The sequence below is a fragment of the Schistocerca piceifrons genome, chromosome 5 (genome assembly GCF_021461385.2).
Source record: "Schistocerca piceifrons isolate TAMUIC-IGC-003096 chromosome 5, iqSchPice1.1, whole genome shotgun sequence".
NCBI lineage: Eukaryota > Metazoa > Arthropoda > Insecta > Orthoptera > Acrididae > Schistocerca > Schistocerca piceifrons.
This window is the reverse complement of record NC_060142.1, coordinates 78452560-78477215: the sequence shown is the minus strand read 5'-3', so window position 1 is coordinate 78477215 and position 24656 is coordinate 78452560. Positions and strand designations below refer to the sequence as shown.

At 38.9% G+C, this 24656-nt stretch overlaps 2 protein-coding genes across 3 annotated transcripts in view; both read right to left on the bottom strand.

Moving 5' to 3' along the window:
* Positions 1-24656, bottom strand: part of LOC124799324 (neuronal acetylcholine receptor subunit beta-3-like) — a 255312-nt gene that overhangs the window by 143228 nt on the left and 87428 nt on the right. The window contains exons 1-2 of one of the 2 annotated variants that reach the window (XM_047262913.1): positions 5314-5452; positions 4670-4812 (exon numbers count right to left, since the gene is read on the bottom strand). In XM_047262913.1, coding sequence (XP_047118869.1) covers positions 4670-4812; positions 5314-5326 — 156 coding nt within the window. In that variant the 5' untranslated portion in view covers positions 5327-5452. Of the gene's footprint in view, positions 1-4669; positions 4813-5313; positions 5453-24656 lie in introns of those variants that run through there. The other variant, XM_047262912.1, reaches the window with a different exon arrangement.
* Positions 6248-7331, bottom strand: LOC124799325 (protein MEMO1). The gene has a single exon (XM_047262914.1). The coding sequence runs from the start codon at positions 7139-7141 to the stop codon at positions 6251-6253; it is 891 nt and encodes a 296-aa protein (XP_047118870.1). The 5' UTR covers positions 7142-7331; the 3' UTR covers positions 6248-6250.

Sequence of the window (24656 nt, the reverse complement as noted above, 5' to 3'; positions counted from 1 at the left end):
AGCAAGTTTTTCAACATTCTTGCACTCTCTTCACACAAACCACTAGTTCTAGATAAAAAAAATGAATATGACCTTTTCTGTAGGAAATTTATAGTTTAATTTTGTATTGCAAAATGTTTTCGCTGGAGGACGCGGTTTTCAAGTTATTAAGAAAAACCTACAAAAGTGATATTAAAAGTGTTCTATCTCGGAATCCCCTCAAAGCATGTACCTTTCCTCCTGACTCATGATGTATATAAAGCAACAGAGATACGGTAATGATAATCTTAAAAGTATAAGGGATGATGAAAAAGTTCCTGTCTGAGAGCATTGTTGCAGTGTATATGCAACATAGCATGACTCTAATGTGGGTATACAACCACTGATGTGTAGGCATGAAACCTGAACATTATCATCAAATGCCTCCAAACAGGACCAACATGCTGTTATTCTGTACTTGGCTGCTGAATGATAAACACCGGTAGACACCCATGTGTAAGGATCAGCAAAACTGTCAAAAATCAGTGTTGTGGAATGGCTTGCCAAGTTCCATGCTGACCAGAATTCGACACAGGATGCCGGTCAATCTGGGAGGCCAGCTCCGTCCGTGATGCCACCTCAAGTGGGAGAAACTTGAGCACCCACCCTATAGTCCTGATCTCCCCACGCATTTATCATGCCTTCAGTACTTCTTTAAAAGAGGCCTTGAAGGTCCAAAGATACTGATGCTGGGTGGTACGGTCTTCGAACGGAAACTTTTTAATCCCCTTGTATATTATTTCAGATTAGTTTTCTGTACATAGGCTCCCTCAGTTTCAAAAAGACACAACATGTTCAATTCTTCACATCAAGAGGCACAACAACAATAAATGTAAGAAATGACAAGCAAATTAAAACTAGGACAGAAACTTCAAAATTCTTAGATAATTATTATTGATAATTAGAAAAAATATATATTTTTGAACTCCTGAAACAATTCAATCCAGCCACATTTTCACTTTGAATCATTGCAAATACTGGGGAGAGATAAATCAATAAGTTAACATTCCTCCAAACAATATTACATGGAATAATTTTCTGGAGTAACTCATCTTAATTGCTCAAAATGTATTGTAAGAATGTGTGTTCACCCACAATCATCTTGTAGACACCTGTTTAAGGAGTTGGGTATTTTGACTACTGCTTCACAGTACATTTATTCCCTCATGATGCTGCTTGCAGATAACACACTATGGTTCAAACGGAACAAGGATGTACAAAATTAACATACTGGTATCAGAAGGAAGTGTGGCTTTCATTATTCAACTTTAAGGTTGTTTTTACCACAAAACAGGGCGCACAGCACTGCTACAAAAAATTTTGATCACTTACCCAATGATATTAAATGCTTGACAGATAAAGTTAAATTTGAAAACTAAATGAACAAGTTTCTCTTTCTCAGCTCCTCCTATTCTGTAGAAGACTTTCTATTTATGTAATACATAAAAAGTGGTAAATAGGACTTACTAATTCACATTTGTACTTTTTCTTAAAATAAATAAAAACTTAAATGTTCAGCATGTAGCAATGTTTACATATGGTTGTTTTAATATGCAGGTAAACTGAACTGCTCCATATCATGATTAATCCTAAAAATGATCCATGGAATGTAAAACTAATGAACATTTCCTTTTACTGTATGTTCTGAAAGAAGTTTCGAAGATGCATGGTCTCCACAAGTGCTGCTCCTCCTGTTTACATCACACAATTCAAGTATATCTTCTACAGATGAACATTCCTCCTCCTTCTCCACAGGTGAACTTGAAGTGTAAAAGCTAATTTACAGTATTTACTCTGTAGAGCCACACTATGTGACAATGTATGCAAATTAAAAGTATGACAAAAAGGACCTAAGTTAATGCGTAGCATTGCCATTTTTAGTTCATTGCAGATGCAGTTCTCAGTAACTCGACAATGGACTAGGAAATAATCTGGGGGTTAATACCGTTTGCAGGCATCTAAAAATGTTCACATTGTAGAGAGACATTCAATTATAACAAACATTTTGTGTGTTGTGTTTATGTCACCTTACACTTTCTTTGTTTTTCATGTCTGCAGGCAAATTTTACATATCATTAAGTGTTTTTATTGTAATAGCATATTCTTTATACATGCAAACCTTACATGTTCTCTGTACCAAACAAATAATTTCCTGTGTTAAGCTATATCAAACTGGACACCAGAAACTGTCCATGCATTTTTATTGAAATTATCATTATTTTAAAAGTCTAATCTGGCAATAGGTACTTAAATACTGTGCAAAATAAAATGATCTATCCAATTTCATAAGGAATGCATTCAAGAGACACTATTTTCCTCTTTTTATTTTGTACCAAAACTTCATGCAAAATACAAAAAAGTCAAACACCGTGTACACAAAAAGAAGCAGATATGACACAGGCTGTGACACATTCATTGCTGTTGCTCTTTCCTGTAACCTACTTTAACATAATTTGCATATCATGTAAGTATTGCTAACACACAAAATGTTCCATTTCATACACAATCTGAAGTATTCCAGTTTCATGTAACAATACATACCTGAGTTTAAAAAATGACATTTTAACATGGGCACTACTGTTAAACCTACAACAGAAACTGCTGCCAATATTTCAAATCCAAATAAAATGCAAAATACTGCAAACAGGTAACAAGATTGACACATAAGTGGAACAGACTGGTATTGTAACGCAGACAGATTACTATATTCAATGAGCACAAATACACATATGAAACTAGGAAACTGTCAAGGAGCATAAGCACTTTTTTTTCACTTTGAAACTGCTGAGGAACTCAGAACATAAAAAGTCTAAGAAAATGCAGAGCTCAACTTACAAAGTTGCTCATTCATGCATGTATCATTGCAAATTATTCCTTCTGACAAAAACAAAGTACTTTTACAAAAGCAACTGCTGCTGTTTTTCAGAGAACAGTCGATGTAACAGAGCAGCAGAGCTAAAACTTATTCTCAAATGTGAAAGTCTTGCAAACTAGGAGTCTCTTCAATCACATACTTATTTAGTTCACCCTGAAAAATATATATATGTATATTTTTAACAAGCAAAACGGGGCTTAGGTTTTCATTATTTGACCACTCTGTAATGAATATGTACACGTTATCACTCATAATAGTAACAATAATAATAATAATAATGAAATTAATCTGGAATTTGAAGCCTACAATTATGATTATGTACCATACATTTGTTCCCCTTTAACGTAAAATTAATTCTTGTCGAGTGTGAACATATACGTTTTCTTAAAAGGGCAACAGTGGAAATAGTATGAAGTCTGAACAGTCTTGTCTGGCTAAACCAACTCATTATATAATATAAAATGTCAATATTTATACAGTACCATCTACATCACAATACAGAATAAATGAACACAGGGAACAGAAACAACGCTCTAGGAATGGTAAAATCTACCCTTCACTTTAATTATCTCTCAGTCTTTTCATTTAACAAAGCCTGCTTTCTTCTTGCAGGATTAAATTTTAAATATTCTTACAATTGTACATTACGAAACAATAAGAGCATCAGTATCTGACAAAATTTAAGTGGAGGTTGATACAAAACATGTATGCAGATACCAGGCACTTTGTGAATTTTAAAACTTTTTTTTTTTTACATTTGGCCTATAACATATTAGTGGATCTTGGACACACATAAATGGCTGTACATTTTTGATCAAAGAAACACATCAAATATCAGTAACACAAGTATTTCTTTACAGTTCAAATAATGAGCCAGGTTATCAAAATTCATTTGATGACATCCTTCATAATTGATTAAACAGGTTTAAAAACACACTAGTAGTAGTGAGATTAAATAAGTGTTTAAATGAGTTTTCAACAGCATTATGTAAATACAAGAAGAAGCATAGGACTGTCATTTTTAATTCTTCTTTACTAGCATGTCAGTCTTTGTCCAAGAGGGACTGTTTGTTACATGGTTTCAGTAGCAAAATCTGAGTTCACATTTATATAAGGACTTAAAAAGACCATCTTCTTCTTATTTATCTGCCCAATCTTTGATTTCAAAAGTAGTAATTAAACAAAACTGAAGTGGAAGCCGCAATTATTATACAGTTTATTCTAGGCCTATGCATGGTAAACTATAAAAACTTATGATGAAATCTGAAGAACAAAGAATTCATATGGATTGGTTGGGGCAGGAAATAAGATTATCGTAGCAGTAGACAACACTAAAGCAGAATCAGCTAAAGTAAAAATCCGAAAGCTTGTTTATCACTATGGGTGTCATCAAAAATGTGTTATTTTGACTCAAAACCGATTTCAACCAAGAAAGTGAGACTACAATGACGATAACATGTCTACACAGTAAAATATGTATTACATTATATTCAACTTTCATTTTTAATTTTGTGTAAGCAGAATTCAGGAAACAATAAGTTATTGTGACTGTTTTCAAGGACTTTTCTTTTCCAACCATTACAGTATGTGACATATCATTCTTAACTGATTATCCTCAAGTTAATGCCTGTAGACAGCATGAACAAAACTTAAGTTAATGGCATATACAGTTCAGCCTTAACTGAGTGCTACGTTAACCTGAACTGTAAGAAACTTGAGAGAGAAGGGAAGACAAAGGTATGGAGGCTATTATTTTTTTCCCATAAAATTACTCACAACACTGATGTACAGTACATCAAGACGGACTTCCACAGTTACTGTGTCATTCTGTTTCTTTACTGGGCGAACAAGCTTATCGTAACTGGCAAGTAGATGTCCACGTAAACAGATGCCTGGGTAAGCTTCACACATCAGCAACTCTGAAAAATGAAGATGTCATTCTATAATCATTTGTTGGAACATACATCCAGCAAGTACACAATTGTTTGAATCTCTTAGGTTAAAGTGTTTGGATCTTTTTAATTTTTTGTTTTCTGTTCCTTCATTGCACAACCTGGATTAACATTGTACCCTATGAGATTACATTCTCTACAGCACTATCTTTAAGGAACTGCCACAATAATTTAAGGCAGTTACTACTTTAGGTAACACTATGCAACTTGAAAACAGCTGTTTTTCTTTTTCACATAATCTTTCTCTCTGGCTTTAAGTTAAAATTTCTATATCTATTTTCTGTACTATTTTGTTGTAAGAAGTAGCATGTTTTGCTCTATTTGTTCTTTTAATCTACAGCTAATAAATTTAAGCTGAATGCTCATCACAATAATTACTTTCATCTCTAAGTTCCACAAATTTATAGTTCTATTGAGAATATTTGCATGCATTCCTCCAAAGCAATTTACTGATATTGTTATGCATACCTGCAAAATCCATGAGGTTCAAGCCATATGAGTGATGCCCTTTCTGATAGATGTAAAAGAAAAACCGGAGAAATTTCTTGGCAAGTGATTCAAAATTTAATGATATTTACTTTGGTAGCATACTGTTCAGTGAACAGTGAGAAGTAATTCTGCAGCCAGTTAAGTAACCAAATGCTTAGGCACTTCGACAACTGATATAACATACATCACAGTTGAATCAATATGATATTAAGCAAAATAATTATATGGTATTGTCCCTTTATTGTTGGGCATAAATCTGACCAAGCTATAGTATTCCAAAATTATTTGCTACACTCTCTTGCATATTTGTAACTTATTTCTGCTTCCTGTGAAAACTGTCTGTAATAGTTTGCAAATGCATGTTTGCAGCACATTTTAATTATACCATTTCCCAGTGTGTATTGCAGCATACAAATAAATTCTTGCAGTGGATCATTACTTAATACTGACCCAGCAAATAAAAATTTTTCTCCCCCGACACCCTTCTCAAGACCCTTTCTTCCTGTGATATATTGACTGAACCACACTCTTGAATTCAGAGAATTATCATTTCATAGCACACTAATTCTTGGTTCAATTATATCCCACACAAACACACACACACATATATATAATGTTATAGGCCTTTGTTTAGAGCTCATCGGATTCCATTTTTTGCAGTAAACTACAGTAATACACCTTCGTTCCTGTTTATCGTTGGGTGGGCAGCACCAACTGCAAACTGCACAAACGGGTCAGCTTGTACTTTTAAAATAAGTTTTAACAAGATAAACGCATTTTGGTGGTTGCAGGTCTGCATTCTTCCATTTGCTCCTGTTAAATTTTGTAAAGATTTAAAAGCATTATTCAACTTATTTCTCGCAGTTCCTTCATAACAGTCAATCACTAGTGGCTTGAGATAAAAGAAAACTGATTGTTATTCAATCGTGAGGGCTCCAGCTGCGTAGCTTACAGACGAATCACTCATATCGTTACACTGGCTGGACTGTGCATATTTCAAGAACTTAAGGCACATTCTATGACCATTACTACCAGATTTCTGCAAACTGTTCACAGCTTGCAATAAAACACCTATGGGATGACGTCCACATATAGTGTTTCCATATTTCTTCAAATATGCAGTAAAGGCTTGTGGATCTAGTGACTCAATAATGTCCATTCCCATTTTGTCTAAATATGTTATTGCTTGAAATATGTCACCCCAGCTGCGATCGTAGTACGTGTATCTGAAGCGATGTCCCCAATGGCAGAAATCAGACGATATCACAAATAAGTTTTGTGGATCTGCTAAATACTGCGAGAAAATACTGCCGTAGACAGACTCTTTGTCAGGCGTAAGTGAGCCAACTAATACTGGCACAATTGTAAAAGAATCTTTATAATCCTCCATTACTTTTGCAACGTAAGGAAGATGCATTTCTATACTGTGTTCGTCTTCGTCTACAGACATGTCCATCCACTCAAAATGTCCTGTAGCGTCAAGATCAGCATTTACTTTCACATCAACTCGCAAGTCGTATAAGGGCGTACAGTACTTGGTCGCAGTAGAAAGTGCACATCCACCGAGACGCACATGATGGGATGGTCCCAATATAAAAATCCGTCTCACTACGACGGCACTGACTTGCCGGTACGCAAAACCACTACAGGCCCCACTGTATTGATATCCGGCATGAGGTGCTATTATTGCTCGAGCAGGTCCATGTGTCAAATCCGCTGCATTCAGCCAATTATCCAACTGCTTTCTCAATTCTTCTGGTGAATCGGAGTACCAGCTTCCTCCATGAGTCGCTCGCCTGACTGACATTTTTAGATATACCCTAACCTCTCTTACGGACGCTGTAGTTTCAGTTATCTGACATACACGTCAACTAATTCACACGATGAATGCGAAAAAGTGCTAAGACTGAACTGAAAGCTAATAACAAACGAATATATCATCAAACTTTGTTTGTTAACGGCATGCCTACATCAGACGCCGTTGCCAGAGATATTTATTGGCGAAGATGTTTTACTACATTGATTTTATCAAGAGTCGCTGATTAAAGACATACAAAATTATTACTCCACAAAAATGTCTGTGAATTACTAGCACCAATTATACTGCAAAATATCAGAACTTCATGGTCTTCAACTAATAAACTCTTTGAATCAATACACTACTATACTGCAAGAGAAGGAAAATAATCAGTACAAACAGTTTACTTCCGTCATTGTCCTACAATGAGTGACAGCTGACGAGTGACGTGTCATTTCGACACACGGTTGCAATATTTTCATGTTGTCAGCTCAATTAAGAAACAGTGGAAACTGTGAGTACAACTCCAGAAGTTGCCATTATTGTGAGTCATCACGTACAGTATTTCCACCAACGTTTGAAAAATGAGTCCATTTAGCAGTTTGGGACCTTTTTTTAATTTTATTTGGGAAATCCATTTTCTTGCGTTATCGATCATTTCAATTCTTTCACATGGCCAGGCGTTGGCAGCTGCTATATTGCTGATCTTCAACAAAATGAACTTAAAATTAATGCACATCGTTTTTTGCTGTAAAACAGATTAAAATATAATAAAATGACTCATTTTGGTTTTCACTACTAAAACAGTTGGCGATGGTGTGCCTGTGATGATGATAATGCTGTTGCTAAAGCCCGGTCCACACGCAACGATCTGTCTGCGCAGACATCGGCGCAGATGTCTGTACATGCAAAAGATCGCTGCAAATGTGGTGTGTTCACACGACACAAACCCCAATCTACTACTCGCCCGCCATCTGTCGGTGTAGAAAAGAAATATCAGTGGCAAGCGACTACGCTCCCCGAAAACGTCAAAATTTAATTCAGTTATTTTGAAAAATAGAAATGGAGGAAGTTCTGTTGTGGTCTGTGTTCGCAACTTGTGTTGCAAAAAAACATTCAGACCAACCGCAGGAAACAGAGAAAGTGGTCAAAATGGTGCAGACAGTGGCTGCTAAAGCGAAAGCAGTTTTGTCACGTAAATTTACTGCGAGAGTTGCAGGGCGAACCTGTTTTGTTTTACATAACCTCGTGTTCCATTTCCTCGCACATTGGCACTCCAATTTCATCTTCAATTGTACTCCTGCTTGGTCTTGGCGTTTCTTGATCACTAAGAAAGCCAAGTAGATCAAAATACCATAACGTTGGCTGGTATACTTGATCTACTCCTACACCAGATCTTCTAGATTTCTGAACTTTGGATAACTCTTTTCGGTAAACAGTTCGCTGACAGACTAATTTACTTGACTTGCCTTCATGAACTCCTCCTTCAGGAAAGCGTAAACAGCTTCACATGTGTTGGGTATTATTTCACTCAATGCTTGTTTCGATATTGCAGATGAAAATTCCAAATCATTGTAGCTCCTTCCTGTTGCTAGGAATCTTAATGTTACTGCCAGGCGTTCATGAGGAGAAATTTCCCTTCTCATACAAGTATTTTTCTCATAATATGAGGGGTTACATGCTTTAAGAGATAATTACAGGTTTCGACATCCATCCGCAAATAATTTCGCCAGTTCGCAACGAAATTATTTTTTTATTACCGTTTCTCTGTTTGCCGAGGCGCCAACTGCCCGCAATTTTTCAATTAGAGCATTGTATGCTGCAGTCTTTTTGTCTCGGTCACTATATTCTTTACTTTTAATCTTCCACAAACATGGGTGGTTTCTGTATATTTCAATGAATTCACTTACAAACTCTCGAGAACACTGACGAGTATTAGCCATTTTAATGCCCTGTGCACACAAATACAAACACTAGATTGAGCAAACAGCTGTTTCGCGCCAGATTTGCGACGATCTCCTGTCCACACGCTCCAACTTGTCTGCGCAGATGTGGTTTGAACCGACAGATTTGAGAGGTTTCGCTCAAACCTCCAACTCCAACTTCCAGGTTTGCACACACCTCAGGTTGGTGCAAATCTTCTGTTCACACGCAACGATCTGTCTGCGCAGATGTGATGTGCGCAGACATTTGCGCAGACAGATCGTTGCGTGTGGACGGGCCTTAATGATGATGACACGTCTGGTAGGTCCCTCAAAGAGTTCTTGGGCCTTGTACACACTATTATACAAAGTCGATCGAGGCATTGTTTGTCAATAGACACATTTTTGCAACGAAATCGCAGAACTTTTGACTCCCTTTTGAAATGGCAGACATGTTGCGCAACACATGGTAGTGTGGAGGTGTGGGTAGATGTGGGCCTCCAGGCACTTATTTGCGCCCTGGAAGACCCTTCATCTTTTTTCATTACTATTATTATTTATGTTTTTCAAATCTTTTAACATCACTCATCAACATACATTATAAGTTTCAGATTTATATAGCTAGGGAAGTCATTTACGTAGAGTATAAATAGTATTGGACCAAGCACCGACCCTTGCGGCACACCGTGTTTAACTGTTTGCAATTCTGATCTGTAGTTTGTTATATTTCCCCCACTAGGGTGTCTGATTTCTGTTAATATAGAATAACAAGGCAGTCAAGTGTTTACACGAGACAAAGTAACTAGGCTGCCTGTATACATTATTTAGCTACATGTCTGTAAACAACTGCACGATTTTGTATGCAAGTGTGTACTTACCTTTATATAATGAGCATAACATTCTTTCGCACCAATGAAATTCGCTATGCTATTAGCCAATGAATGGCTTCGTAGCCACAGAGCAGTCATTTAAAGTTGTAATTACAGATTTGATCGTGTATAATGTGCAGTGTAATGTCTGTGATAATGAATTATGCCCACAGTTTGTATGTATTCTTGAGGAATGTGCTTGAAGTAAAGCAAATTACTGGAAGAAAAGTCAATTGCTCCAAGGACGACGCACAATTTTGGATAGTTGGGATTACATCTGCAGGAAGAGCTCGTGCAGTGTTCAAAGGAACGATTGTATTCCAGTCGTGTAACAATAACTTCGTTTTATAATTAGTTTACGAGACTCAAATTTTTGTGGTAGTCCCCATAAAATATTAGGTGAAACACACTGATCATAATAAAACTGCACTGGAAAATACTTAGGCTTGAACAAAATACATTGACTAAGTTAATGAACAGAACATGCCAGAAATTAGCATTGTTGTGAAATGTTGTCGAACTGTTAGTACAAAATACCTGTATCAGGACTTGTATTTTGCCTATCCTGTAGTAACTGTCATGCCCCCACCAAGTGTCATAATTTGCTTCCAAACAATGTTCCCCTGCAGTAGCCGAAGTATATTACTTTATGTTCTTACTAATAGTAATTCAGTAGACAGTATTTTGCCAGTTTATACCCTCCAAATTCATGTGGCACATTATACACACCCGAACACAAAGTGCTTTCTGTTTGTTTTCTATAGATTTAAAAAAAAATCAATACAATTTAGTTCTATGAAAGGCATAATATCTGCATATCCTACATTACTTAAAAATCAGTATTTTCATTATATTTGCTGAATTGCAGTAACCTTTATAACTTGCATCAATAATGCAATGTATTAACTGTTCAGTTCAGGCAATTTCCTGTCAAACAGGATCAGCTGGACAGAATGGTATAAAATGTAGAATGTCATGCATAATGTTAGTAGTTTTTGTGCAGTTATGATATGTTTGTTGTTGGGCAAGCTATTGAAATTTTGCAGAGAAAATTGCTGAAGGCCTAAAGTTACTGAGGATTTTGGATGATGTGAGAGGTACCATCCATGCTAAAGAAGTACAGAGAATGCAGCTGATTGCTTAGGACCTGTACTTTACAGCATGAGGGATTTTGGCATCAGTGATAATCAGCACCTCAAAGAGAGAGAGAGAGAGAGAGAGAGTGAAACCTTTCGTGTAGTGATGTGAATATTGCGTTTTTAATAAAGAGAATAAATAATTTCTGGGCCTGCTTCTGGTCATACCTTTATCTAACAAGCTTTAGCTTAAACATCTAGTTGATTATTTCAATATTAATTGGACTGTGTACATTTTAATGGCTTTGCTACTTTACTTATGGAAAGTATCAATGTCCACTGAAGTTGTGTATCATAGTACACACTGAAGTACAGTATAGTTAATCTGTAGATTCACACACTGTACTGCACTTTTTACAGTTGCATTTCTGCATATTTATTACTCGGCTATGGCAAAAAATGCACAGAGGAAAAGCAATAAAGTGTTGAATTGGAAGTTTTTCAAACATTAAAGTATTCTCTGAAATATTCCTTGTCTAATTCTCCAGATTTTACTAGGATTGTTGGGTCTATGCATTTGTGACATCACAGATGCTGAAAGTTTTGACAGAATACTAATTTTGCTATGAGGGATTATACTGTTTATCTTGCTACCTTAATCACTTATTTTGCAACATTGTAAAAGAAATATTCAGACCCTTAAATCAGCTGAGAGCCTAGCATTCATTGCCTGGGTATGGGTCTGGGGGTGACCCAGGGTTCTTGAATTGCGGACAGCTAAATGCTGCCAGTCCTATGTTGCCCTAAGCTCCCATCGTGCACTGTGGCAGTAGAATGCTATGTGTCACAGGGAATGGGATCTTGGCTTGACCACTTGGATCATGAGGATGGAAAAAAGCTCATTTTAAAAAAAACAAAAAAAAGAGCCCTCAATCTGAGGGCATACTGTGTGCCAATGAGATGCTTGGCCATTGAGGTAGAACAGTTGTTACCGGAGCCCTGTCTAGATGAACTTTTATTTCCCTAGCTGCTCGAGGGACTGAGATGGAACCCTCGAAATTCCCTTCTCCGAGCGGAAAGGATGGGGTGCAGGTCAGTACCTACATCCAATCAAACAAGAGGGGTTGTGTAGCCAGTTCTGACTCAGGAGTTAATTCTAAAAGTTTTGGGTCTAGTAACAGAACATATGTTGGTAGTCAGAATGTGTGTTTAATAATGAAAAGGAGAGAGGGCAGCTTCAAGAAAGTTTCACCTTTCTGTATTCAGAAAGGATTGGAAGGTTTTACTGGCACCCTAATACTAACAAGCGATTGCATAATGGGACACTGTTGGTGGAAACTTCTAGTTTCCAACAGGTTAAGAACCTCCAGAAAGCTCAGTGCCTTGGGGAATATGCTACTAAAATTGAGGTGCTCACCACCTTGAATTAGAGCAATAATGTGACGTGCAGGGATCTGCTGGAAATTCCCAAGGAGGAATTGAAATATAAGGGGGCTCCAGGAGGTAGAGTTGATGTGCAAAACATAATAAGAGGGTGGATGGGGATCTTGTGAAATTTGACTCATTTATACTGATGTTCAGGAGCACAAAGCTTCCTGAGCATGTTAAGGTAAGTTTCCTTCACCTATGCATGTATCCTTAAGTGCTGTTTCAAACGCCAGAAAGTTGGGCATACTACTCTTGGGTGTGAGGGAGAAGCCACATGTAGCAAATGTGGTAAGGCCGCCCATGAAAGAGTCGTGTTGTTCTCCTTTGAAGTGTGTGAACTGCTCTGGGGCTCATCTTTCTGGAGTTGGGACTGCAGCATATATCTTGAATGGAGGATACAAGAGCTGGAGATTATGAAGTGCATCCCTTATGGTGGTGCTAAAAAGATGTATAAAGCCATGCTGTCCAAACATTCACTACCTTTTTTGTTTCAGTTCTTAAAACAGCCAGTGCAGAAATCAGACACTGCTACACAAATGGAGGTTTCAAGTATCAGCAGTAGTACCTGTGTCTGTCAATGCACTTGTGCTGCAGCAGCTGTTTCGGCCCTTGTACTTCCCCTCAGAATGTCAGGGAAGGCCAATGTTGCAGAGCTCCCTGCTCTTCCAAAGATTCAGTCTGGTATGCCGCCCAGAGCTGCCACTACCACTGTGATGATTGTGACTCCAAAGCCTACCCTGTCCAAAAAATTGAAGGTCAAGCATCCACTTCTGATGAAGATGGGAAGAAAACAGTCCAATGTTTCTCATGATTCTTTTGCAGAGCTAATGGACCCTAATTTTGGCCTGAGGCAATCATCTCACCCCAAGACAACTTCCTCCCAGTATGGGCTCCCCTCCCTGGCAGAAAGACATGATAAAAGTGCTGCCCCTGTGACAGATGACTCCCAAATTACAGTGGAGCATTAATGGGCCCAGGACACATACGGAGGAGCTAAAACTCATGAGACAGGTACAACCCCCTGTGCTCATGTGTACGAGAAACACATTTTTAAACCACTGTCATGCGTCCAACAAGTCTATATTCTCCACCAAAAGGATGACCAGACTGGGGACAGAGGCAAGAGAGGGGTTGACGTGTTTATCAATAACACCCAATACTCCTCTGTTCTCTCCTTGATTAGTGATGTACAAGCAGTAGCTGTTGCAGTTCATGTGGGTCTGAAGATCACTATCTGCTTCCTGTACTTACCTCTATGGGATGCAATAGACTCTGAGGCTCTCTCAGGTCTTATTGAACAACTCTCTCGCCCATTTATCTTACTGGGTAATTTCAGTGCTAGTGCCCCTAATGCATTATGGGGTTTGACCTATACTTGCCCCAGTTATTGGTCTTGGAGATCCTTATGATGTTTCAGTGCTGTGCAGCCTCAATACAGGCAGTCTTACTCATTTCTCAGGTGGTACTGAATTGTTCTCAGACATCAACCTCTTTCTGCTCTCCTACCCTTGCAGACTGCTCAGTGGGAAGCAACTGATGCCCTTCATTCCAATGACAACTTCCCACTATTGGACCACCCACTGGATGTGGAATTACCTGAACAGAAGCAACTAAAATGGATGATCAGCAGGGCTAACTGGATGTTGTTCAGCCAGCTAGCTGAGTTTGAACACCGTGAAAGTATCCAGGAATGGGTGAACCATATTCCATGAATGATCCATCATGCTGCTGACTCATCAATACCAAAGTCCTCAGGTCACAATTGGAGGAGCCTATACCTTGGTGGACTGGTAAGTGCCACTCAACAGGCTGAGACAGTTGTGCTGCTATTCAGCTGTTCAAGCACTGCCCTGTAGCAGACAACCTCACAGTCTTTTGGGCTGTGAGAGCCAGTATTGACACGTAATTAAGGAGAGCAAGAAAACATCATGGCAAGGGTTCCTGGACTCCATCAACCATTCCACTTATTCTATAAAAATATGGGAAGTCATCAGGAGGATTCCTGGGAAACACAGTCATCTACCAATAGTAGCAGTGCTGAAACAGGGGTGCCTCCAAACAACATCTGGAGCATCGCTCAGACAATGGCAGAGCATTTTGCACAGACTACTGCCAATGGCAGCCAGGGTCTGGCGTTTTGCCACTACCATGTGACTGTAGAGATGGGCAAGCTGGAATTGAGACCCCAGAATTATGAGTTTTACAACTACCCTTTCTCCTTCTGGGAGCTGGAATTGCCACTGTCTGAGACTAGTGATACTGCTCCCAGTCACAACCAAATCCAGTACCGCATGCTTTGACATCTTCCTACAGCATCAGAGCAAATCCTACTTGAATATTTTAATTAGATATGGCAGACAGGCCACTTTCCTGTCTCTTGGAGAGGGGCAAACATGTTTCCTCTCATCAAACCAGGAAAGGACCATAGTTACCAGACTATTGCCTTAACAAACTGTGTTGGAAAGATGCTGAAGTGAATGGTTAACTGTTGTCCGATCTTGTTAGAGATTACTGGTAGGTACCTCCTTACTCGCTCTCAGTATGGATTCCAGAGATTTTGGTCGACTGTCGACAACCTGACCCTGCTAGATGTAGCTGTTCAGCATGCTTTCCTATGTAAACATGATTGTCACAGTATATTATTTGATATTAGTAAAGCACTCACCTCTACACAGAGAGACAGTATTCTCAAGTAACTTCATCGATTACGCTTTTGTGGGTGCTTCCCCATCTTCATATGATCTTTCCTCTATGCAGTTTTTTAGGTTCCACATTGTTGGCACACCGTCAGATCATTTTGAGCAGGACAATGGGTTCCCAGAGGGCAGCATTGTAAATGTTACCCTCTTTGCCATAGCCATAAACAGTATCACCTTTATGGTGAGGAGTGCCATACAATACTCCTCTTATTTGTGGACAATTTTGCCATCTGTACCTGCACACACACACACACACACACACACACACACACACACACACACACACACACACACACACACAAAGAGAGAGAGAGAGAGAGAGAGAGAGAGAGAATAAGTGTGTGTGTTTTTTCTACGTTTTTTCCAAGACTCAGTGAGGTTTCTGGGCCTCATCTTTTACTCCTAATTATTGTGGTTCCACAACTGAAAGTCAGAACCCTGAAGACATTGAATATCATTAAGTGCCTTAGCTACATATCTTGGGGAGCAGACAGGATGTATCTGCTCCAGTTTTATTGGACTTTCAAGTGTTCACTGCTAGACTATGGGTACATAATGTATGGAGCAGTGAGGCCTTCGTATCTAAAGATAATTGACACTATCCACGATGATGGATTAGGCTGGCCATGGGTGCTTATAGGACCAGTCCCATACCCAGTTTCTCTGCTGAGGCTGGTGAACTGCCACTTACAGACAACTCCTCATGGTGCAGTAGCCACGCGAGTTCCTTTTCTCCAATCATCCACAAGCAACAAGGCCGTTTGGGATCTATGTGTGGTGTATGATGGGGTTACTTGGTGTGGAACAAGTACGACCTCAAATCTAGGGTTTAAACCATCTGTCATCCAGGTTACTGTAGTAATTTTAGATTTAATGCAGTACAGGAATTGCTACACACTTGAGTGTGTTTTTAACACATTATTTCAGGACATTTTAACTGTGCATCACAACTTTACAGCTGTCTTTATGTGGATGTATAGAAACAGGTGGACTCCTTTGGTTGCTCTGTTACTTTCCACTTTCATGCCCTCAAGGTCCGATTGCCTGGAGCAGATGATTCGGGAACTAAATTCCTGGTTTATTCCTATTCTCTGAGCACCCTTCACTCTCTACAATGCTTATAACCAGCAGATAAAGTAGTCTAGAATATCCAGGATGCCCTCCTCCAGCTACAGTGGCTGAGGCATGAGGTTTCTTTCTGCTGGGTCTCAGGGCACATGGGTATCATGGGGAACAAAAGAGCAGATATAGAAACCAATGAGGCATGTCGTGACCCTCGATTAGTTCAGTGTGCCATCCCCAACATGCTATCACCTCGCTGTTGAGATAAAGAGTCTTGCATCAATGGAAGGATGAATGGCTGGAAGTGAAAGATGGTAAGCTTCATCTAGTAAAGCCCACAATGCAGCCATGGTGTTTATCATTCCAGCCATGTTGGTGGAATGAGGTCCTTCTTATTCCTCTTTACATAGGCCACAGTACTTTGACACATGGCTTTCTGCTCCAGTGAAAGGACCCTCCAGTGTGTGGTGCTCATGGTGTAAAATCACTGTGTGCTACATTTTATTAGACTGTGTTTCATTTTCGGACCAGAAGACTGCCACAGATTAGGCAACAGACCTGCCTTCCATTTTAAGTGACTTTCCAATGAATGTGGTTAGAGTTTTAGAGTTTTGTGAATTATCTAACATTTTTTCCAAGATTTTAGAGAAATGGTCCAAAAGAAGACATCACATACATAATTATGATGAGGACAGCCAGTAATCCCTTCAGTGCAGATGTAGAACAAACTCAAACTATTACAGGAGTCAGTGAAATGCTGTGAGTAATGAGGATGATGGGTAAGGGGCACTACATCAGTAGCGAGTGGATAAGCTGAGAATTTGGGTCTGATGGGTGCTAGAATAGTCCATGCAGATGCAATGGCCACTGTGTCCGGATGGCATACTGGTGAATACATCTGTCTAGAAAGCAGGGTCCAAATCCCAACCAAGCACACATTTTCAAGTTTCCCCATTAATTTAAATCATTTTCCACTGGCAGCTAATATCTTTAATTTCTCTGTCTCCTGAAGGGATATTGTATAGAAAACCTTAAATATTAGGAGCCTAAAATGATTAAAACTTTTGTCTTTAATGTTGAGTGTATGAGTTCTAAAGTCTTAGAGTTACAAAACTCACAAAGGAAGCAGTACAAGACAGATGCACCCTAGTTTGGTCAGAACGCAAAATAAATAACTCTGCATTATGTAAAATGTTTGTTGATAATGTTTATTGCTACTGAGAATATATAATTGAAAATAATAAAGATCCAGAAATATATTTGATACACTTTAGAACAGATAATTGTTAACACATGGGGTTCACACTCACAAACACTGGCTGTAGATGTAAATAATTTGTTCAGAAAACTTTGATACATTTTATTATGAAGCACACTGCTATACAAGCAGTTGGGTGAAAGATACAATGCCTGGATGAGATACCTTGTGTATTGAAACAAATGGTTTCACACTGTTATATAAACATCAGCATTACATTCAAAGAGACTCACCTGTAATATCCTTTGATCCTAACATTTTTGGGAGGCAGTGTGGGGAGAATGGCTTAAATTTAAATTGGTCATAAACTGCCTGCAGACATTCATAAAATAATAAAATGCAAGAGACGTTAATTGGGGTGAAGAACCAAAAGTGCCAACTGAAAGTAAAGCATATCATTGGATGGGAGTAAAAAAGTACCTGGAAATTACAAAAAGAAAGAAAAATAATGTTGGTGCTTTGGCATATAAATGTAAACTGCAGAATTTCCAAATGTTATTGTCATTTTCTCCTTCAGTCCAGATTATGATTCTGATGACTCTCCATGCTAGTCTATCTCATCTCATGTAACAACTGCAACCTACATCCATCTGAGTCTGTTCACTGTATTTAAGCCTTGATCTCCCTCAACAATTTCTACCCTGACTCCCCAACAGTTGTCTCACCTAATCTTATAATCTACAGCATTCTTCTGTAACAGTATGTTTGAAAAGATAATTCCTTAAAAAAAAAGAAAGAAAAAAAAAACCACAACAACTCAGATTTTGTAACCACCTATCTTATCTTATTATCCGTGTAAATGAACAATGGCATAGTAAGACTGAATACACATTTGGTTGGTAATGGTAGTAAGGCTAATCTATAGTGTTGCCTGAGACCAAAGTTAGGTTGAAATGCAACAGTTCAGTTGCAAGGTGGCACAGCAAACAAATGCAGAAGTAAAATAAAAATTGTGGTAACAAATTGGTTTGATATCTTATGTTTGTACACTTTCCATTATAAAAACTAAAACTACAAAGTAAATCAAGGGTAAATCAAGAAAGCCTGTAGTGGGTAATAGACAAATGCCTACCAAGTGTTTTAGAGCATATACATATCTTGTACCCAAACAATGAAACACAAACGTATGGGGGTCTTGGATATATATTAGTACTGGCATAGAACTGCAATACCGTGTCCATACCATTCGCCAGACAGTACTGTTGAAGCATTCACACAGTTTTTGGAGAAAATGATCTTATATTATGAAAAATGGTCTAAATATAGGATTTTAATTTTTTTAGACATAAGTGTTGATGCAAGTCTAGAGACACCCAAGTAATTTAATTTTCTTAGTATGCTAAAGTCACATTATCTAAATTGCATTCATAATTCTAGTAGACAATTTTACTGTCTTTATAATGTAATCATCAATGTTCGGAAAACTCAATAGGAACTGGGGTTGTTCCAAAAAGGACACTAGAGTATGATAGTTGTCCTGCCTCCTCGCCCCCAACTCTGGATATGTAGGTTTTGGTGACAGACTGATCTGTAGGGCATCTCAAAGTCTAGGCTCAGCTGGAAGATAACATTTTGCTTGTGAGTGCAAAGGGGCTCCATTATGTAACTTTTGCTCATAAAGGTATATGGTTAAAATTAAAAACTAAAATTCCTGCATAATATTGCAGCAAAATGTATATGAGACTGCTGAATGACGAGAACAGTGAAAGTTACAGTATACAATTAAGGACCACAAAATAGAATGACACCCTTGAAAAATTTTTCTTGAGGATGCATTTCCATTATTTATTAATGTACTCTGATATGTTAAAAATCTGGTGACATAAGTTGGTAAAAAATAAATAATGTTTCATATAAGAAACATGATCTCACACCTGTGAGTAAAGGGTCCGCATCTAATCTGCACAAGCATAGTATTCCATTCATAATTTCTCCTGAAAAATCAGAAAATAGTGATGCAGAGAAAGTCAACTATGTAAGGTTAAAAAATAAATATGGAGTAGACATTGGATTGGCCAAATGCAGAGTGAATGATAAGTGTAGCAATAGCTTTCAAAACAATATAAAGCTGCAAAAGGCAAAGGTCCCGAGTTCGAGTCTCGGTCAGGCACACAGTTTTAATCTGCCAGGAAGTTTCACACCAATATCCATTCTATGATGTCAGTGGAATATGGTGATTGTCTACTGTTTATGGATGTTTTATTCAGTGAAAAAGTAGATGGGTAATTAGGACAATTCGTTTACCATAAGCCCTCACATAGAAACCCACATAGGAAGGTGTCTAGCTGCCACTACCCTTCATATCATTTGAATGATGGTACATGAAGCACATGTTTTATCTAGTAGAAGCAGCCTTGCAAAGGAGCTGGGACACCTGCAGTCTGTGTTAAAAGGTAATGGATATGGATTAGGACAGCTGTAATGAGGAATATACATGATCATTCACATGATCAAGAGGAGAAACAGCTTTTCAAGTGCAGGGTATTCCTTCTGTACCTGGACAAAGTATCATTTAAATTAGGCATAATCCTTAGAAACATTATGTTAAAGTAATCATGTAGCCTCCTACAAAGTCCTGTTCCCTTGACTCGGTAATGGATGATTTAGGTTTGCTGCAATCTTCAGAGTACCTCGCCAATGTGGCCAAGACTACATCGGTCAGACCACACAATACATGAAAGATGGGTGGAACATGATTGGCACACTCACTTTTTGCAGCCTAGTAAGTCATTCTGTGGATTTTTCTGCACAGAAATCTTGGCCACAACGAAATCCCTCTGGGATTTAATTGTTAGGGAATCTGTGGAAGTACGTTTGGCGGAAGATATTTAACTGGGATGGCGAGTTTCAACTTTATAAGACATGGAAATAAGTGACTGCTACGACATTCTTCAGAAAAACAAAATTTTACGACCAATAAACTGTCTAGTGATAATTAATGTTAGTATTTTGACCACTGAAACCTTGTGGAACACTCATCAAGACTGGAAAACTTCAAAAATAAGAACTCTTGTAGTACCCTTCCAGACAAAAATAAAATAAAATAAATAAAAGAACGATGCACCACGAAGGAATTATCCAAATGGGACCGAAATTAGTAGATGTGATATATCTGTGCAGCAAAACACAAGATAACCATCTCCGGAAAATTGGATGATTTATTCAAGTGAAAGAGCTTCACAAACTGAGCAAGTCAGTAACGCAATGCACCACTTATGGCCCTTATGCAAGCAGTTATTCTGCTTGGCATTGATTGTTAGAGTTGTTGTATGTCCTCATGAGCGATATCATGCCAAATTCTGTCCAATTGGCGCGTTGGATCGTCAGAATCCCGAGCTGGGTGGAGGACCCTGCCGATAATGCTCCAAACGTTCTCAATTAAGGGGGGATCAAGCGACCTTGCTGGCCAAAGTAAGTTTTGGCAACACGAAGACAAGCAGTGGAAACTGTCGTGAAGTGTGGGCGGTCATTATCGTGCTGACATGTAAGACCAGGATGGCTTGCCATGAAGGACAACAAAACGGGGCGTAAAATATCATCTACGTACCGCAGTGCTGTAAGAGTGCAGCGGATGACAATCAAAGGAGTCTTGCCACGAAAAATAATGACACACTAGACCATCACGCCTGGTTGTCGAACCGTATGAGGGGCACAGTCAGGATGGTATTACGTGGCTATCCAGGGTGCCTCAATTTTACTCTAGTCTATGACATTCCAGGTCGAAGACGTGACTGTATTATTAATATGTCGTGGAAGGGTTATTATCGATTTTTTTTTAAATAGCAGATGGTACCAACTGTAACTTAGGAGCAGCAAAAGTACTGACTGAAGAGGCAAGTAAATTACATGTCCTCTCCACCTTTTTCCACAGCGCATATTTGTTTAAGCACCCACTCATTAACTGTCGAGATCCTACAGTACCGTGGCAAAATAGCAGCAAAAACTCCATTGTTAAAGTGAGTTAGCTGCTTAGGGTCCCTTTGGCCGCAGCCACTTACGAGGAGGACATAACAAGTACCATATCTCGATTTCCCAAAAACTTCGCTCAATGTAAGAGAGGTCAAAATAAGTGAACAGGTGCCTCGACTTACCCGTTGATGCTCGACCGTTTCTGAGAAAATGATGGTCAAAGTTTTTCGAGATACTTCATGTGCCGTTCAGCTAGTCAGTGGTTCAAATAAAGGTGTGGCACAGCAGCTAGTGTCACGGGCACACACTTTGGAGCCCCATATTCCAAACCCGGTTATTTATTTTTATTCTTAATTTGTCTACCCTTGTTTGCAGAAGATTATCACACCAATTTTTTTCTGTGTATATTAAAGTAACGTAGTCCTTATTCGTCTACTAATTGTATGTTTGGTGAATGAGTGAAGAAAAAAGAAAAATGAGTGAGAAGATTACCTGAAATTGTTTTTCTTATAATTACTGAACTGTATCTGGATTCATAATCAATTGCAAGCAGCACTTTTCGCTAATGTGATCCGTTATGCGTGGTTTGCCGCGAAATTATTGGCAATGCCTGAAATTCTCAGCAGTGTTAACGAGTCTTCTTTCCCAAGTGAGAATCATACAAAGAAATCTCACTGTGGCAAACCTGCCTTCACCAAATGCTCGTGGTTTTTTTTGTTTTTCTATGTTTGAAATGTTTCTACGATCGGTATCATCCAAGGCAATGCACCAAATCTTTCTGTAGTATAAACACAACAATAAACTATAACAATTAATTTAAGAATTGATGTAAGAATGATATGAAAGAATACGAGAATTTTGAAGTATTGTAACCTCTTGACTCAGTCGAGCTTGAAGTTTCTTCAGTATCATTAGATTTGCATCAGAATTTATGGTGGTTCCACTTGGCATGATGTCCACAAGCAAGAGTCCTTCGGAATCGAAAAACTCCATGGCCATAACTTTTTTCCAGCAGAAGGTGTGGTTTTGAATTTTTTTTTCTTGGGTGAATTTGCATGATGCCACTCCATTGATTGCCTCTTCGTCTCTGGTAAAAAATGATGGGACCATGTTTCATCACCTGTCACAATTCTCCCAAGAAATTCATCTCTACCATTCTCGTACTGTCCCAAAAGTTCGCTGCATACTGTTTTTCTTGTTTCTTTGTGAGCCACTGTCAACATCCTGAGAACCCACCTGGCACAAACCTTTTTTAACGCCAACACTTTCAGTATTCTGCAAACACTTCCTTCCCTATCCCAACGTAGCATGACAATTCGTTCACTGTGATGCGTCTGTCAGCAGTCACCAGTTCGTTAACTCTCTGCACATTGTCTGGAGTGTGTGCAGTACGAGGCCTGGTGCTGCGAGGACAGTCCTCAATATTGCCGTGCCCGCTTTCATCACGTAACCTGCTTGCCCACCGACTAACTGTATTGCGGTCGACAGCGGCATCTCCATACACCTTTTTCAACCTCTTGTGGATGTTTCCCACTGTCTTGTTTTCACAGCACAGAAATTTTATGACAGCACGTTGCTTCTGACGAACGTCAAGCGTAACAGCCATCTTGAAGACATGCTGTGACAGCGCCACTCATGGGAACAGGTTGAACTAAGTTTGACAACAATCGGGAAGGACGTATCTACACACTGCAAAACTTTCACACAGGCAAAATGAAAACTGTATTTTTACAAAAATAGTGTGCATTTCATTTGGAGCGACCCTCGTAATATAATGTCCGTGCACCCTCTAACTTCATAAGAAACATTCGTGTAGTAACCTTCTATGGACATGGATAGATAAACGAAAAAAAGAACAAAGACAACAGCTGGGTTTCGAAGATCATCATGGAGCAAAAGTAAGAGGCCGTAACACTAGCCACTGTGCCATCATTTCGGTTGGGTTTACTGCACGCTATAAGGTATCTAAATTACGTAGAAGACTTTGACTACTGTTTTCTGAGAAACGATTGAGCATCTACAGATAACCCAAGACACGTGTTCGCTTATTTTGACTCCTCTTCCATTGAACGATGGTTCTGGAAACCGAGTTATGGCGTTTCTCGTGTTCTCCTCTTTACAGGGCTGCTTAGCAGCTGGTCGGTGGTCTGCTGCGCCACATGTGGAACCACAAAAAGTCGCTCCACTCATGACTATGCAAGTAATGCAGTGCTAGCGTTCAGAACCCGCCACAACCACACCAGTATTTCAACGTGCTGCTAAGGCACATGGCGTGGGTCGTATTGTTCCTAGTGTGCTGTGAAACAGAAGAGGTTGGTTGTGGACTGAAGTGACAATGTCTTTGGACACAGAAATACACGGACAAAACATCAATCTGGAAGATTTCATCAATGAGACTGAAAAGTGGCCTACCGTATAGAATCTGAAACATCACGATTACACAAACAAGATTGCAAAGAAGAATGTGTTGGAACCAGTCATAGGGAAATTCGAAACAAATTTCACTGATACGTCCATAGCAAAGAAAATCGCAATAGACGAGTAAAGTTCATTTCCACCAAATATCAGTAATACAGGAAATAATGTAGCATCCAAAATACGTTACAGATTCAGTATATGCAAAGTTGTATTGCAAGCAAACATCTCAGCCACATCTCAATCCTGATTGGAAATAATATGTACATTTAAATCATTTCCACTTGCCATGGAACTGCCCCTTCATTCATGAAGTAATCAGCAAACGCTGTTCAAATACATTCAGTAGCCTTTGCAAGTAGAGAGTTCTGTACTGGCATCTCATCCTGTAGTCTAGCAACACAAAGTGTGCCCTCAAACTTCCATCCATCTCTTTTCCAAACGATGTTATGCAAAAGCCAGCAAGTTTTTATTATAGCTCCTGCCAACTCTTGTTGAATATGTAATGGTCGATGAAATATCCTACATTTATTGCTGAGTACCGGTGTAAAATAATTGCATTCAATATATCTTCTGGATCTCGATAGCCGGTAGTTGAACACTTTTTTCAGCAGTCAAAAATCTTCCTGTAAGAGATCTGAAAGCAAGCTGAAAGAGCCCAAATCCCTCATCTCCCTAAAGCACATACGGGATTGACTCACGCCTTCGTTTTGAAAGAGGTTTTGGTGCTGGTAACTTGATTTTGTTGCTTTTCAACATTTCGTTAGGTCTAGAATTCTTGAACACAGTTGAATCAGCAGATATTCCTGGTGCACCTCCATCAACGCAAAGTAATCTGTAATTTGAAGGGCATGAAGCGAGCAGAAGAACAGAAAAAGAAATATTT

Bases quoted from the DNA above. Each gene is read 5' to 3' on its own strand.
- LOC124799325 (XM_047262914.1), bottom strand. From the start codon at position 7,141: ATGTCAGTCAGGCGAGCGACTCATGGAGGAAGCTGGTACTCCGATTCA.